General features: G+C 48.5%; 1 protein-coding gene and 1 pseudogene across 2 annotated transcripts in view; one reads left to right on the top strand and one right to left on the bottom strand.

Annotated features, from left to right (window-relative positions):
* The first annotated feature begins 63 nt into the window (after positions 1 to 63).
* LOC101048527 (10 kDa heat shock protein, mitochondrial pseudogene) lies at positions 64 to 612 on the top strand (annotated as a pseudogene).
* A 931-nt stretch (positions 613 to 1,543) lies between these two features.
* The window catches only part of HK1 (hexokinase 1), an 87,027-nt gene continuing 70,902 nt past the window's right edge, over positions 1,544 to 17,668 (bottom strand). For both annotated transcript variants that reach the window (XM_074382345.1, XM_003928651.4), the window contains exons 14-18: positions 14,027 to 14,126; positions 10,588 to 10,771; positions 7,832 to 7,987; positions 4,578 to 4,811; positions 1,544 to 2,431 (exon numbers count right to left, since the gene is read on the bottom strand). In XM_074382345.1, coding sequence (XP_074238446.1) covers positions 2,287 to 2,431; positions 4,578 to 4,811; positions 7,832 to 7,987; positions 10,588 to 10,771; positions 14,027 to 14,126 — 819 coding nt within the window. In that variant the 3' untranslated portion in view covers positions 1,544 to 2,286. The remainder of the gene's footprint in view (positions 2,432 to 4,577; positions 4,812 to 7,831; positions 7,988 to 10,587; positions 10,772 to 14,026; positions 14,127 to 17,668) is intronic.

Genomic DNA, 17,668 nt, shown 5'->3' with positions numbered 1-17,668 from the left:
TCCCAGCACTGTGGGAGGCTAAGGCAGGCAGATTGCATAAGCTCAAGAGTTTAAGACCAGCCCTGGCAACATAGTGAGACTCTGTCTACAGAAAATAAAGAAAACTTAAAGAAAAAAGATCCGGGCAGAGTACGAGTCTGAGGCTGAGGGAGTCATGGCAGGACAGGCGTTTAGAAAGTTTCTCCCACTCTTTGACCGGGTATTGGTTGAAAGGAGTGCTGCTGAAACTGTGACCAAAGGAGGCATTATGCTTCCAGAAAAATCTCAAGGAAAAGTATTGCAAACAACAGTAGTCACTGTTGGATCGGGTTCTAAAGGAAAGGGTGGAGAGATTCAACCAGTTAGTGTGAAAGTTGGAGATAAAGTTCTTCCCCCAGAATATGGAGGCACCAAAGTAGTTCTAGATGACAAGGATTCTTTCCTATTTAGAGATGGTGACATTCTTGGAAAGTACGTAGACTGAAATAAGTCACTATTGAAATGGCATCAATGTGAAGCTGCCCATTCCACTGAAGTTCTGAAAGCTTTCATCATGTAAATAATTTCCATATCTCTCTTTTATAATAAACTAATGATAACTGATGACCAAAAAAAAAAAAAAGAAAGAAAAAAGATCCTGGACGGGGAGAGTACAGCAACCCTGGGCTGCTTCAAGATTTCATCTGTGTTTGGGTGGGGCAGGGCACATCTCATCCTTTGTCTTAAGAGTTGGCAGAGAGGAAGATGAAGGCAGGATCCATGTGGGGATGGCAGAGAGGGGACCAGTGTTGCAGTACTCTCATTGAACCCAAGCAGTTTCTGGAAATCAAGTGGCCTTGTTCTGTAATCCCAGCACTTTGGGAGGTCGAGGCAGGTGGATCACCTGAGGTCAGGACTTCAAGACCAGCCTGGCCAACATGGTGAAACCCCATCTCTACTAAAAATACAAAAATTAGCTGGGCGTGGAGGCGAGCACCTGTAGTCTCAACTACTCAGGAGGCTGACGCAGGAGAATCGCTTGAACCCAGGAGATAGAGGTTGCCGTAGGCTGAGGTTGTGCCACTGCACTCCAGCCTGGATGACAAGGCAAGACTCCGTCTCAAAACAAAAACAAAAACAAAAAAAAACTCTGGTTGGGTGCAGTGGCTCTCGCCTGTAATCCCAGCACTTTGGGAGTCCAAGGCAGGCAGATCACAAGATCAAGAGTTCAAGACCAGCCTGGCCACCAAGACCAGCCTGGTGAAACCCCATCTCTACTAAAAACACAAAAATTAGCTGGGCGTGGTGACGGGCGCCTGTAATCCCAGCTACCAGGGAGGGTGAGGCAGGAGAATTGCTTGAACCCTGGAAGTGGAGGTTGCAGTGAGCTGAGATTGTACCACTGCACTCCAGCCTAGATGGCACAGCAAGAATCTGTCTCAAAAAAAAAAAAACAAAACAAAAAAAACACCTCCTCCACGCAGAAGGCCATAAAACTCCCGTGTTTGGTCTTTGACACATCGTAAGAAACCTCACGCCCCCCAGCCCGTTGCCCCGTCCCCAGCCAGTAAGCATCACTCAGGTCTTTGAATCAGTACAAAGTTTACTAGGTCATACGACATGGCTCACAAGCGGTGGGAAATTCCAGTGATGGTATTGTTCGTTGGTTGGTTCCTTTTACCCAAATGGAGACAAAACACATTCCCGCAGGACTGTCACCTCCCCCCACGAGACAAACAGAATGCAAGACTGTCACACGTAGCTAGGACTGGTTCCACAGACACACAATTTTGTGGCATTGACACACCACAATGGGACGCCAGGCCGCAGTGGGTGCCAGGAGGGGAGGAAGCGGCTAATGCTATGCCCACACTCGCCTTCAGGCAGTGCCCCCGGGAGGGAGGCCTGGCAGTGTCTGCTGGTGATAATACATTTCACACGGGGATGGGGAACCCCAAGGATGGACTTCGGAGGCCCAGAAGGCCTGTCAGGTGGTGCGACTTTCTATCTCCAGCCAATAAATAACTCCGTTGGATGAATGCATACATTAGAAATGGATGCCAGTATACTTCACATGTGGGGGACCAGGTCGAAGTCAAACCATGCAGAGTGGCAGGGCAGGTGAGGGGGGATCCGGGTGAGAAATATTATCAACAGCACACCCTCTATTCTGTACCCTACAATATACACCATTAGTTGGAATTTGCTTTCCTCCCCACGCTAGGGGGCCACGGTGCCAGCGTCTCCCAGCACGACTCGCTGGGAGGGTAGGGGTTGCCGCTCGAAGAGAGAAGTGCTGGAGGGGCAGCAGGTGGGGGTCCCGGGCTCTTAGCTGCTTGCCTCTGTGCGCAACCGCACGCCCACGGCCGTGATGAGGGCAGCACCCTTGCCGCTGCCATCCTCAGATAGGAGGAAGGACACGTTACATTTTGGTGACAGTTCCTTCACCGTCTGGTGCATGATTCTGGAGAAGCTAAAAAGGACGAGAAAAGAGAAGAGGGTAGTTGGAGGAAGATGAGGGACGCGGGGCTCACCCGGAAACACCAAAGCAAACACAGACCCCCCCCCGACTGGTGATGATTCCACTTAGGATTCTCTAACTTTGTGAAGGGTTTTATCGGGGCATAAGCATTAAGTCAAAGAGACTCTGAATCCGACAATAAGGGGCATGAACACGGTTGGGAGGGAGGCTGCTTAGAAGCAGCTTCGGCCAATTGAGAACGGCTGGGAGGACAGTGGGCCTACGGTCAATCCCGCTGTCAGAATTTTCAGCAGGGAGGCCCAACGAGAACCCAAAGACAACTGCTCTGTATGGCTTATGAGGGCTAGGACATGAATCACACTCGCACACACCCCACATCGGAGCCTGAGGCTCCAAGAGGACCTGAAAGCCAAGGAGGATGTTAGGGGCCAGCATGGATCACGGAGGCAGGTCCAAGCCGGCCAAGCACTGGATCCGATCAGGAGGCTATGCAGGAATGAATATCAGCCACCCCAGCTGCAGCCCTGAGACTCCCCCCCAGACCCCCACCGTTAACAGCCTGGCCCCCAAAGACAAGATGCTTGGGGCGAGGGGCTCTCAAAAGTAATCACTGCTCTTGGTGGGGGACCTATCAGGTGGGCTGAGTGCGGTGGCTCATGCCTGGAATCCCAGCACTATGGGAAGCCAAGGCGGGAGGATCACTTAAGCCAAGAAGTTTGAGGACCTACTAGGTGCCTCTTACTTTATAGATCTAATTTCTAGTCCTGCCAGAGGCTGCCATCCCATGAGGAAGATGAGATTTTGCAGGGAGTAAGCAATTGCACGTAGATTCTAAGTGTCGGTGCCAGGGTTAAATCCAAGAGCATGTGGCTCCAAAGCCTAGCTCTAAACCAGGCTTGTGTGCTGCCCTCAGCTGACGGCAAGGACAGCTGTTAAGGTGAAGAGACAGAGGTGAGGATGGAGCAAGACAGATGGTTCCATCCCAAGCCGTGGCCACGAGGTAAGCAGGTCATGTCTACACTGAGTCAGGTGAGGTTGCTTTTAATTAGGGTGACATTATGGCCTTGTTTATCTGGGACAGTCTTAGTTTGCCTACAGTCCCAGAGTAATCATTACTAGCAGTCTTGACTGGCAAGAGTACCCTAGTGTAGACAATAAATAAGTAATATGGTCACCCTATTCCTAAGAGCCAAGCTTTGAGACATGCGGATCACAATCACAAAGCAAGTGGAGTCAACGTGTCCTTTTCTGGCATGGGGGGGTCAGACGCATGACCAGAGAGAGGCCACTCCCTACCCCTCCCTGCCAGGAAGCCCAGGGCCGACACCACTCCCGCCCTTCCAACCTTAGCGAACTGATTCAGCAGCTGAACAAGGCAGTGGCTCTCCTCCTTTCTTATTTTATTTTTTGAGATAGGGTCTCACTCTGTTGCACAGGCTGGAGTACAGTGGTGTGATCTGGGCTCACTACAACCTCTACCTCCCAGGCTCAAGCAATCCTCCTTGAGGCTGGGAGGTAGAGGCTCAAGCGACCTCTACCTCCCACCCCCAGCCTCCCAAGTAGCTGGGACTACAGGAGTGCACCACCACGCCTGGCTAATTTTCAAAAACTTTTTGTAGAGAGAATGTCCTACTTTGCTGCCCAGGCTGGTCTCAAACTTCTGGACTCAAGCAGCCCTCCCACCTAGGCCTCCCCAAAATGTGGGATTAAGGTGTGAGCCACTGCACCAGCTCCTCCCCTTTCTTAACACCATCTCCCCACTCACCCACATAGCCTCTGGCCTGACCACAGCTCACCAGGCTTATGAGTGAGCCCATGCCCACCCTTACCCTCACCTCCTCTCCCACTACCAAGCCCCCACCTAAGGGGGCCCAGGAGGAGTGGAGTGAGGGTCACATCATGTCACTGGTGTGAGGTGGGGAAGTGAAGCCACTTCTCTGTCTCCCTAAGGATCCCAGTCAAACCCTACAAACTGTTCATTACCTTGTCCCAGATAATCCCCAGTTCCTGAACGCACAGCCTTCCAGCTGGCTGGACTCTGGCAGGGAATTTCCCCAGTGTGAACCACACCCTGATATCCCGTAACCCAAAGGGATCCCAGTAAGCTCTGTGCATCCCAACTGGAAGCCCCACTCACTGCGGATGAAGCTTGTAGAGCGTCCCGTCCACTCCCACAGTCACGTTCAGACGGTCCAGTCCTCTGTTCTCGCGGATCTTATCCACCACCGCAGCCATGCCCGCGCCACATAGCTGCGCGGCCCTCCTGGACACCACCCCGCACACCGTCTTGACGAGGATACTGTCATCGCAGGTGCTATTCAGACCCAGCTGCTGGAGGATGGCCCGGACCTGGAGCAGCGCTAATCGGTCACTGTGGGGGACAAAAGCCGGAGGGCTGGCTGAAGCGGGACCCACAAGAGCAGCCTGGGGACCGCCTCCAAAGGACAGGCCCCCAGTCACTGTACCCAGCCACAAATAGAGTCAAGGGCAAGCATTCCATGTTAAATTGTGGAGAATCTGGCAAATCTAGCAAAATAAAAATTGAAATATTGAAACCACTGTGTCAATATCTAGGAAAATGCTATTCACATTTTAATATATATTTCCTTCCCGTTTACTTTTCCTAGCTGGTATGTTTCTCACGATATGCAAAATGGGCTTGACATCAAGATGTGATTTTCTTCCTTTTCCCATTTCCCAATTAGGCAATTTCCCACAGCCTTATCTGCAGACAGGACTGCAAACAGCTGCCACAGTATTCCATACTAGGGACATACCATGCTTTCTTTAGCCAGTTTGGAGAAATTCAAGTTAACTGTAATTTTCTGCCATTATAAAGAAACGTTTTGATGAAGTTTGTTTATAAACCTTTGTGTGCAATTCTCATTTTTTTCCTTAGGATAAATTTCTGGGTGAAAGAGCTTTTGCTATACATTGCCAGATGCCTTTCAGAAAATTGCACCAATTTACTCTCTCCTCAGCAGAGGATTTCGCCACACTTATACTCAATGGAAAAGACCATTTTTTTACAACTTTTGACAGTTTTATAAGATGGCATCACAACACTGTGGTTTAATTTATATTCTTCCCTATTAGTGAGGATGATTTTTTTTTTCATTTGTTCTTTGACCATATAAGCTCTTATGTCTCATATAAACTCATATAAACTTCTTATGTCGCAAGACTCTTCTCCCGGGATGTTTGTTTGGTTTATATTAAATGGAAAGAGATGATGATGACTGGTATGGAAACAGTGAAGACCAACCACGCTGCTCGGAGGACTGACCACATAACATGTGTTTCACATACATTACCTTACTCCTCAACCAACCAGTGCAGGTGTGACTATTCACATTTTAAAGGTAAGGACACTGAGCCTGGGAGAAACGGAGTATCTCACTCAAAGCACACAGCCGGTGGAAAAGAGCAGGTCTATGGCAGACCTGCCAAAGCCCACCATGCCCTGCCAGGCATCTTGTCATACGCGGTACAAATGTCTTCCTCAGTTTACCGTTGCCTTTTAAGTTTACTATTTTTTTTTTTAAACTTACAGATGCTATGTAGCTATATTTGGCAGTATTTCTTTATGATTTCTTTCTTTGCTATTATGCTTAAAAAGACGTTCGCTACCACTTCACCCCCATTAGGATGGCTATTCTCAACCCAGAAAATAACGAGTGTTGGTGAGGATGTGGAGAAACTAGAGCTTTCAAGGGCTGCTGGGGGAGATGTAAAATGTTACAGCCACTGTGGAAAACAATATGGTGGTTCCTCAAAAAATTAAACAGGGAATTACCATATGATCCCGCAATTCCACTTGGGGTGCGTATACACACACAAAAACTGAAAGAAGGGACTCAAGGAGATACTGGTCACCCGTGTTCACAGCAGCATTTGCCACAATATCCAAAAAGTGGTAGCAAGTCAAGTGTCCATGGAGGGACGAGTGGATAAACAAAATGCAGTGTGTGCGTGCAGTGGAGTATCACTCAGCCTTAACAATAGGTTATTGTGACACGTGCCACAATACGGGGGAACCTGGAAGACATTATGCAAGTGAATTAAGCCAGTCACAAAGGACAAATGCTGTATGATCCTATTTACATAAAGTATCCAGAGTTGTCAAATTCAGAGAGACAGAGAGTAGAATGTTGGTTGCCAGGGGTGGGGGGAGGGAAGAATGAGGAGCTAGTGTTTGCTGCATACAGAGTTTCAGTTGAGAAGATGAAAAGAGCTGGGTATGGTGGCTCACGCCTGTCATCCCAGCATTTTGGGAGGCTGGGGTGGGTGGATCACTTGAGGTCAGGAGTTCGAGACCAGCCTGGCCAACATGGTGAAACCCCATCTTTAAAAAAACAAATAAGAAAAGCGTTCTGGAAATGGATGGCGGTGGTGGCTGCACAACTATGTGAATGTACTTAATGCCACTGAATTGAACACTTAAAAAATATTTTGCCTGGGTAAGCAATATATAGGCTTGTTAGGATTTTTTTGTTTGTTTGTTTAAGATTTAATATTTTTCTTTCTTTCTTTCTTTCTTTTTTTTTTTTTTTTGCAACAGGGTCAGTCTCTGTCGCCCAGGCTGGAGTGCAGTGGTGCCATCTCAGCTCACTGCAACCTCCACCTCCTGGGCTCAAGCCATCCTCCCATCTCAGCCTCCTGAATAGCTGGGACCACAGGAATATACCACCACACCCAGCCACTTTTTGTTCTTTTTGTAGAAATGAAGTCTTGCCACGTGGCCTGGGCTGGTCTTGAACACCTGAGCTCAAGTGATCAACCCGCCTCGGCCTCCTAAAGTGCTGGGATTACAGGCATGAGCCACCACACCCGGCCTGCTAGGTCACTCACACAGAGCCTGCGTGAGGTTACTATGATCATTCTAAGAAGACGGTATTTGTACAGTGCTTTTGTTTTTCTGACCATGTTTCCTCCTCCTCCTCACACAGCGTGCCTTGGAAGACAGCAGAGGCAAGGAGAAAAGTAGAAAGGAGGAACAACTTGCCAAAGGACTTTAGCTCCTGGGTGGCTGGCACTGGACCCCAGGCTGCCCTTCAGATAAATCCAGGGTGGGCCCTATGCTCCCCCAATATAAGCATGTGTAATGCACCTTTACCATCTGAAATGGAATCCATGTAGCTTTCTTACACACATCATTTCACATAAATCAATATAATGCCCCAACATAAAGGACAGATCAAAGGAAAAGTAATTTATAATAAAATTATATGATTTCACTATGCAAATGCCCCGGGTCTGCTATTCCAGAGGAGAAAAAAAACCTCACAAATGGCCAAAATGCCCCCTAGGGTCCCTACCACCCCATCACAATCCACTGACCAGGTGACCTCTGAAGGGTGGGTGCTGGCAGGGAAGGCACTGCCCACTCACCTCTCGATCTGAGAGAGGAACTTGGTCTCAAAGATGCCCCGGGTCTTCAGCGGCTCAGAGATCTGCCCTCGGAAAAGGAATCCCTTCTTGGTGAAGTCGATCAAGATGTTGCGGACGATTTCACCCAGGTACATGCCACTGATCATCTTCTCGAACCTGAGACAGGAGGAGGGGCCTAGGGTGTCTATGGGAAGTGGCCAGGAGGACTGTCAGCCCTTGGTCTCATGGTCACTCTGCATCTCTTACTGCCCCTCAAGTACATCACCAACAGCCATGTGCCCTGCAGCCTGTGCTGCTGCAGAGGCAGAGTGGGAGCACCAGGAAGGACCAGGGAGTCCTCCACTCTCTCACATCAGAAACAGAACCACCGGCATTCATGCCTACCCGCTAGACTGATCTCCCTCCTCAGCCAACCTCCAGCTCTCGCCCCAAAGCCACTTCCCTGAGAGCCTGTCCTCCTCCTCCATCCTGGGTTCTACCTGCCTGTTTCAGCTTCCCACACACCTCCCCATTCTCCTCCTTCACAACACACATGAGCCCACTGCTCCACAACCACTGCTGCAGGGACAGTCCCAGGAGGATAGGTCATGTGTGTCTTGTTCAGCTCTGAGTCCCCAGGGCACAGCACAGCGTAGCACTGGGCCCTCAGTAAAGTGCCCCCAAAATATCTGCAGAATAAGCAAATGACTGGGCTAGGTCTTAAAGGAACAAGAAGACAGAAAAAGGAAAGTTCCTAGATTTTTCTGAAGGTTAGACTACTGGTCAAGCCCACAGCAGAGTGACGGGGCCACACAGGAAGGAGAATTCAGTGGCCACAACACACTGGAGGTCAACCTGTTGTTGGGACTTTGAATTTCCTGCCCTCTCCATGCTCAAGGATCTCAAGAAATAACAGAGGATTTATTTACTTCCATGGCACATGTGCAAGCCCAGTGTCCCAAAGCTGAGATGAGTCCCCTGGAATTCAGATCCTCCAGGATTCCTCCAATTTCACGTGGTCCATGGAAGAACATGAAACGGCATGGAATCACAGAGGGTGGGCGCCACTACCAAGTTCCATCCAGTCCTTCTCATCCCACTCAGACCACCCCAGCTTGGTGCTGACATGTCTTTAACCCCTTCCAACACTTGCTGATCCCCCCTTTTTAACCAAGGGGCCTTACTGTTATTGTTATTATTGTTAGTAATTTGTAGTAGAGATGGGGTCTCGCTATGTTGCCCAGGGTGGTCTCAAACTCCTGAATTCAAGCAATCTGCCTGCCTCGGCCTCCCAAAGTGCTAGGATCAGTTTGATGACCCACAGCACCCAGCCCAAAGGGGGTTTTAGTTCAGAGCTTTTGATAGACGAAGCATCTAGCTAGACATGAGTCACATAGTTCTTCACTATACTCATTTTACTGTTACTGTTTATGGTAATACTGGTTCTCCCTCTTTTTTTTTTTTTTTTTTTTGAGATGGAGTTTCGCCCTTGTTACCCAGGCTGGAGTGCAATGGCGCGATCTCGGCTCACCGCAACCTCCGCCTCCTGGGCTCAGGCAATTCTCCTGCCTCAGCCTCCTGAGTAGCTGGGATTACAGGCACGTGCCACCATGCCCAGCTAATTTTTTGTATCTTTAGTAGAGACGGGGTTTCACCATGTTGACCAGGATGGTCTTGATCTCTCGACCTCGTGATCCACCCGCCTCAGCCTCCCAAAGTGCTGGGATTACAGGCTTGAGCCACCGCACCCGGCTGGTTCTCCCTCTTTTTCCATCTTCATTAAATGTCAGTAAAGACTAGTGCCAGGCATGGTGGCTCACGCCTATCATCCCAGCACTTTGGGAGGCCGAGGCGGGTGAATATTCTGAGGTTGGGAGTTCGAGACCAGCCTGATCAACATGGAGAAACCCTGTCTCTACTAAAAATACAAAATCAGCCAGGCGTGGTGGCGCATGCCTGTAATCACAGCTACTCAGGAGGCTGAGGCAGGCAAATCGTTTGAAACTGGGAGGCAGAGGTTGCTGTGAGCTAAGATCATGCCATCGCACTCCGGCCTGGGCAACAAGAGCAAAACTCCATCTCAAAAAAAATAAAAAGACTATAAGGTGATTTAAAGAAAAACGCTAAGTAAATAACAGCATAGGTGGTATTCAGAAAAGGCAAAAACCTTGAGGGGGACTAATTCCTAGGAAATAATTCATGTTGGGTGCTACTCCAGCCCTTCTTTCTGCTCCTGGAGAGACAACCTGGACCAACTTGTCCTGGCTGTGGCAGAGGATGGCCTGATTCCTGGGGGCTTGAGACAAAGGGTCATTTGTCTCATTTTGGAGTATGGTAGACACTGCGATTTCAGACATGAGACCTGAGCTGCAAAGCTCCACGTGGCCACTAGGTGGTGCAGGAGGCTCACGGAGGGAAGGACGACTAGGCCAGGGCCTCTGCTTCAGTAACCCACCGCCCAGCCACCGTCACCCCACCCGCTTGTTACTCTGATGGGTAAGAAACACAGCAAGAGGACTGGAAGGCCAGAATCCTCCAGGCGGCCCCCAGACAGGCATCAACCCTAAGCCACCATGCACCACACAGGGGGTCTATCCTCCCTCGTTCTCTGCTGTCTGTAGACAAAAAAGCCACCAAGGTCAGGACTGAGCCAGGGGGCCCAGTCTTGAAGCCTGTGTTCAGCTCTCTCCTCCTAGAAACATATTCCACTGCAAGAAATGCAGTCAAGTATTGTCCCCACCCCGACTGTGGGTGTCCTCTCCGCCGAGCGGGGTTACCTTTGTTTCCCGGCATTTAGGGAATATTCGTCCACCAGTCTGTCATAATTTGTCCTGATATCATCCAGACACCCGTTGTCCCCAAAGGCCCCCCACTCCATGTTGATGCACATCTGCCCCTGGTCCCCGTCCACCATCTCCACGTTCTTCATCTCCTCCATGTAGCAGGCATTGCTGCCGGTCCCTGGAACACACGAGGGGCCAATGAGGAGCAGTGGTCTTGCATTTGGGGGTCATGCAACTGGGTCTGGGGTCTGGGGCCTGAGGTTCTACAGACAGGGGGCACTTTTTTTTTTTATGATGAACAAAGTTAACAGTTTTGCTTTCCCAGTGATTTCCAGGAAATTTCTGAAATGTAAACCGAGAGTTTGAACCACATCACCCAGAGAGTATCTGCTTAGCTGACCTTTGACCAAGAGCCTATGTGTTTACCTGTCCAGGTAGGATTATGTTCATTTTATTAGAAGATGGCCTTATATATAGCAAAGGGATGAAGCTTCAATGGTGGAAGTTTAGGCAACATTCAGACCAGAAAAAAATATATACATATACACACAAAAACATGCACACATGCCTACTCAAGTTACACGTGCCTACATGTATGTGGATAAAACATTAGGGGATTGTCTTCTACTATACCATGGATATTCACTTATTTTCTTTTTCTTTTCCTCAGGACAGGGTCTGGCACTGTCACCCAGGCTGGAGTACAGTGGTACAATCTCAGCTCACTACAACCTCCACATCCAGGGCTCAAATAATTTTCCCACCTCAGCCTTCCAAGTAGCTGGGACTACAGGCATCACTACCATGCCCAGTTAATTTTTTAAAATTTTTAGTAGAGATAGGATTTTGCCATGTTGCCCAGGTTTATCTCAAACTCCTGGGCTCAAGCTACCCTTCTTGCCTCAACCTCCCAAAGTGCTGAGATTAGAAGCATGAGACACCACACCAGCCCCATTTATCTTTTCTTGACAAGGATGGTTGGTCATGGACTATGCCTGCTCAATAAACTTTCCAACTTGTCTTCGAATGAAGTCCACAGTTACTTCTGCATTTCAAGGGGGCCTTTCGAAAGCAATGGTTTTTCATCCTATTTGTATCAGACTTCTGAAGATCAGAGGATTCTTCTGTGAAAAAGGCACCTTTCTCTGGGTGTACCCACACACCACACACATGGACTATGCCTGCTCAATAAACTTTCCTACATGTCTTCGAATGAAGTCCACAGTTACTTCTGCATTTCAAGGGGGCCTTTCGAAAGCAATGGTTTTTCATCCTATTTGTATCAGACTTCTGAAGATCAGAGGATTCTTCTATGAAAAAGGCACCTTTCTCTGGGTGTACCCACACACTGCACACATGCAACCTGGCATATGCTTTCCAGGGGCTCAGGGATCTCTGACTTCCTTTCCTGAACTCTCTAGAGCAGAGTCACTCAAAATAGAAGGACCACCGGGCACGGTGGCTCACGCCTGCAATCCTAGCACTTTGGGAGGCCAAGGCGGGCAGATCACCTAAGGTCGGGAGTTTGAGACCAGCCTGACCAACATGAAGAAACCCCATCTCTACCAAAAATACAAAATTAGCCTGGTGTGGTGGCACATGCCTGTAATCCTGGCTACTCAGGCGGCTGAGGCAGGAGAATCGCTTGAACCCAGGAGACGGAGGTTGTAATGAACTGAGATCACACCATTGCACTCCAGCCTAGAAAGCAAGAGCAAAACTCTGTCTCAAAAATAAAAATAAAATTAAAATAGAAGGACCACAGACTGTTTGCACTGAGGTGCTAAGAAACTGAAGGCAAGCATCCTGCAACTTTCACAGTAGTTTTAATTGCCATGATATCCAAGCTTGTGGTCATTGAACCTGTCTCACTGAATACACTGGAAATTTAAAAACTAACCAACTAACCAAGGAGGAGTGCTTCATACACATACTTTGATATGCACCTGGATCACCCGGGCACCCTAAGAAGCAGAGCCAGATTCAGGAGGCCTGGGAGGGACCTGAGCATCTGCGTCTCTAACAAGCTCCCAGGAGATGCTAATGATGTGCCTGGGAACACCGTCCACCTGTCCAGGGTGGGATGTAGGTGAACTTTCGTCAGGAGGACACGAGACACACCCCCTGACCAGAACAACAGGGCTTTGGCGGTTTTCAGTCCCTTTGAAGAAAATGAAGTAGAGTTCAAAAACTTTGAAGAAAATGAAGTAGAGTTCAAGCATCTGGACACTTTTTGTTCTTTGTTTTCTCAGCTCCCTTTTCACCCAAGGTTAAAACTGAGAGAAATGGAAGATGATGGGGGTGGGAGATGCATACAAAGCCAAAACATGGAAACCATACATCCTGCCTATGGGAGTCCTGAGCAAAGAGATCAACTGATGGAGGAAAGAAGTAGCTATGAATGTCGCTGGAGGCTGTGCCAGGAGATGGGCGGGCCTGACCTCCCCAGGAGGAAAGGTGGGGCCTGCAGGAAGAGGAGACGTGCTGTGTCATTCTAACTTGGCATTTCATACCTAAGCCCATTCACAGAAAGAATGGAAGGGCTGGGTGGAGAAAGCCAGGCCCCAACAACCTTTCACCAGGAGCTGCTCCCTAGTTTTTTTTTTTAGTTTCAACAGAAGCATAAAGTGGCTTAACAATGAATGAAAAGGTCTCCCTGGCACCTGAAGCCAGTGCTGGGGCATCTTCTCAAGCTCTAGACACTCAGCGACTGATCCAGTAGCAAGGGTGTCACTGCTCACTGGCCAGGTAGAGTCTGCAGATGTTGGTCAAGAGACTCGGGTCTTTCCCAGCATCCCCTGACACCAGGAGCAGGATCAGCAGGACAAATGGTTTCCTCATAGCCCAAATCAATATGCTTCAGGAATTATGTGTTCGAGGCCCAGACCCCTCAAGTGTTTGGATTGCAAGGCAACAAGCTGCAGAGACAACCTTCTGCAATCCCCTTCGGTGGCCGGGACCATGCACAAACAGCGGCTGCTGAAGGCAACATGGTGCCCAAGACTACCCTGCCCCTTTCTATGCTCTAAGCAGAGTCAGCACAGGAGCTGCTCTCTACTTCCTTTCCAGCCTCAGACTCCCCCCACCCCACCCCTCTGCAATACCTGCCCAGAGCCCCTCCATACAAGGCCCAGAGAGCTGCCATGCTCGCCAGGCTTACTCCAGGTGCCTGTTCCCACTCAAGCCACGTGAGCCTTTTAGGGCCTCATTCCTGGAGAGTTCAGTTCTTGACTGTCGGATCACAAGCAATGTACATTAGGGAAGGGGACCCCCCTCCCGCTCTGTCCAGCCCTGAACTCTGAAGGTGGTCATGGAACAATACTGACAGGTAAGACTACCCCATACAGAGGACAGAGCTTCTGGGCCAAGGCCCCACAAACAGGAAAACCCCAGCCCTCCCTTCACCAGGAGAGAGACCTTCCAAGACACTCACCAACAATGAGTCCGACCTCACAGGTGGGCTCCTCATAAGCACAGGTCATCATGGTGCCCACCGTGTCATTGACTACAGCCACCACATCCAGGTCAAATTCCTTTGCAAAGAAAGGGACACAGCTTTAGGAACAGGATCACTATGCCTGGCTTGAATGCTGCTGGTTCTCTCTGCTGCACTGCAGTCAGAGAGCCACTGGTCATCATCTAAGATGGTTTTCCTACCAGTCTACAAAAAGGTAATGAAGATTCCTTCATGGACTAAACCCCTGCTATTAAAGATGTATCTGAAATATGAGATCTAAGGAAGGGAAAATATTCTACCCATTTATGGATGATACTATTAGAGGGAATCATAGAATAGGAAAGACAAGGGGCAGTGGCCAAATAGCTTCCTCCCTTGGAGTTTAAAGCATTGTGGCCTTTCAGAGGGCAAAATGGAAAATATCAAATCCATTGTTCGCAATCTGTCCTTGAGAAATAGTCATGTGGGTGCACAAAGGCACACATACAAGGATATTTACTGTGTGATCTTCAATAGTCCGAAAGAGGAAAACAATCCAAATGTAGGTCAAATGGGCTATATAAACCTCAGTTCAGGTACATGCTGGAATCCTGCACAGCCAGGAAAAAGAATGAGGCTGGTCTAAATGCAATGATGAGAAAGGATATCTGTTTCATAATAAATCAAAAAAGCAAGTTGTAATGTTGCATATTTGGTATTTTTTTTGGGGGGGGGAGAGAGAGAGAGAAAGAGAGAGCGTGTGTGTGTGTGTATGCATGGAAAGCAAGCTAGAAAAATTAACACTAATAGTTGTGAAACAGGCAAAAATAGATCAGCAGGTATCCTTTCTTTTTTTTTTTTTGAGATGGAGTTTCGCTCTTGTTACCCAGGCTGGAGTGCAATGGTGTGATCTCGGCTCACCACAACCTCCGCCTCCTGGGTTCAGGCAATTCTCCTGCCTCAGCGTCTTGAGTAGCTGGGATTACAGGCACATGCCACCATGCCCAGCTAATTTTTTGTATTTTTAGTAGAGACGAGGTTTCACCATGTTGACCAGGATGGTCTCGATCTCTTGACCTCGTGATCCACCTGCCTCGGCCTCCCAAAGTGCTGGGATTACAGGCTTAAGCCACCGCGCCTGGCCATCCTTTCTTATTTAAGAGATAAGAGTCTTGCTCTGTCACCCACTCTAGAGTGCACTACTCCAACCATGGCTCACTGCAGACTCAACCTCCTGAGCTCAAGTAATCCTCCCACCTCAGCCTCCCAAGTAGGTGGGACCACAGGTATGCACCACTATGACTGGCTAATTTTTTTTTTTTTAATTTCTTGTAGAGATGGGGTCTCACTATGTTGCCCAGGCTGGTCTCCAACTCCTGGGTTCAAGCGATCCTCCTGCCTTGGCTTCCTAAAGTGCTGAGATTACAGGTGTGAGCCACTGCACCCAACCTGCAGCTATCTTTTCAATGCAATATCGTACATTGTCTAGCACACACTTCCCGGTGCAACTCAGCCCTTTCTTTTTTTTTTAATTTAACTATAAAAGACAGCAGACGGCCGGGCACGGTGGCTCAAGCCTGTAATCCCAGCACTTTGGGAGGCCGAGGCGGGCGGATCACGAGGTCGAGAGATCGAGACCATCCTGGTCAACATGGTGAAACCCCGTCTCTACTAAAAATACAAAATATTAGCTGGGCATGGTGGCGCGTGCCTGTAATCCCAGCTACTCAGGAGGCTAAGGCAGGAGAATTGCTTGAACCCAGGAGGCGGAGGTTGTGGTGAGCCGAGATCGTGCCATTGCACTCCAGCCTGGGTAACAAGAGCGAAACTCCGTCTCAAAAAATAAAAAAATAAAAAAATAAAAGACAGCAGACAAATCAGCCCTCTTTCAGACACTCATTCAGCTTCCCTGACTGCCTAGGTATCTGCTCTTTAGACTGTCATTTGAACTGTTTTTGTTTTGTTTTGTTTTTTAAATTTCTTACTTTGCTCAGTGCAATGGGGTTTGAAAAAAAGTCAAAAGAAAAAAATTGAAAACAGTCTCTTACTGACTCCCTCATTAATTAATAAGTTAATTGAAATCTTTGGAATTTTTCATTTTATATTTTTTCAACGTTCTCCAGCCAAAGACCACCAGAAACACACCTATAATCGAACAAAGCTGGACTTGACTGACTCATCGCAAAACTGGAGAACACACCCCAGGAGGCATCTCAGAAAGTGGCTGGGTGTGGTGGCCCATACTAAGAAGGGATCCCAACACTTTGGGAGGGTGAGGTGGGAGGATCACTTGAGTTCAGGAGTTCAAGCCCAGCCAGGGTAACATAGCAAGACCCCACCTCTATTTAAAAACCTCAACACTTTGGGAAGCCAAGGTGAGCAGATTGCTTGAGCCCAGGAATTAGAGACCAGCCTGGGCAACATAACAAAACACCATCTCTACCAACAATACAAAAAATTAGCCGGTGTACACACACACCTGTAGTCCCAGCTACTAGGGAGGCTGAAACAGGAGGACTGCTTGAGCCTGGAAGGTAGAGGTTGCAGTGAGCCAAGATGGCATCACTGCACACCAGCCTGGGTAACAGAGTAAGATCGTGTCTCAAAAAAAAAAAAAAAAAAAAAAAAACACACTTGAAAATTCTAAAAATTAAAAAAATTTTTTTTTAAATTTGGATCAGTGTCTGTGTTACGGTTTGGGGGAAGGTTTAAAGAAGTAGGGCTTTGCTCTGGATTGGATATTGTCAGGAGCCAGGGCAATTCTACGCTTACAGACTGGTCTTATTCTTTTTTTTTTTTTTTTTTGGGTGATGGAGTTTCGCTGTTGTTACCCAGGCTGGAGTGAATGGCACGATCTCGGCTCACTGCAACCTCCGCCTCCTGGGTTCAAGCAATTCTCCTGCCTCAGCCTCCTGAGTAGCTGGGACTACAGGCATGCACCACCACGCCCAGCTAATTTTTGTATTTTTAGTAGGGACGGGGTTTCACCTTGTTGACCAAGATGGTCTCGATCTCTTGACCTCGTGATCCACCCGCCTCGGCCTCCCAAAGTGCTGGGATTATAGGCGTGAGCCACCGCGCCCGGCCTACAGACTGGTCTTATTCTTGTCTAACTCCATCATAGTCCCAGATGGAGTGGCTGTGTCTGATGTTTGCGCTCTGCAATTGTTTGTGGACTCTGTGAAATTGTTTGTGTTCCACAGGAGAACACCAAGGCCTAACTGAGAGTGCCAGGCTGTGCCCACATGTCAGGGGCTACTTCTCTTTCAATTTGCATGAGAGTCATGATTTACCTTTCTTAAAAAAAAAAAAAAAAATCATCCTTTAACAACACAAACATATGAGCCCGTGTTTTATTGTGAGCAGTGGAGTGAGGAAATACCGTAGGGAGTTTTTCTTGGCCAGGTCACCTGCTTCTGTATCGTTTGAATTCTTTTTTTTTCTTTTTTTGAGACGGAGTCTTGCTCTGTTGCCCAGGCTGGAGTGCAGTGGTGTGATCTCGGCCCACTGCAATCTCCACCTCTCAGGTTCAACTGATTCTTCTGCCTCAGCCTCCCAAGTAGCTGGGACTTCAGGCATGCGCCACCATGCCCAGCTTATTTTTGTATTTTTAGTTGAGATGGGGTTTCGCCATATTGA

Source organism: Saimiri boliviensis, chromosome 12 (genome assembly GCF_048565385.1).
Source record: "Saimiri boliviensis isolate mSaiBol1 chromosome 12, mSaiBol1.pri, whole genome shotgun sequence".
Classification (NCBI taxonomy): Eukaryota; Metazoa; Chordata; class Mammalia; order Primates; family Cebidae; genus Saimiri; species Saimiri boliviensis.
The sequence above is the reverse complement of the archived record's forward strand: the minus strand, read 5'-3'. Positions and strand labels throughout refer to the sequence as shown.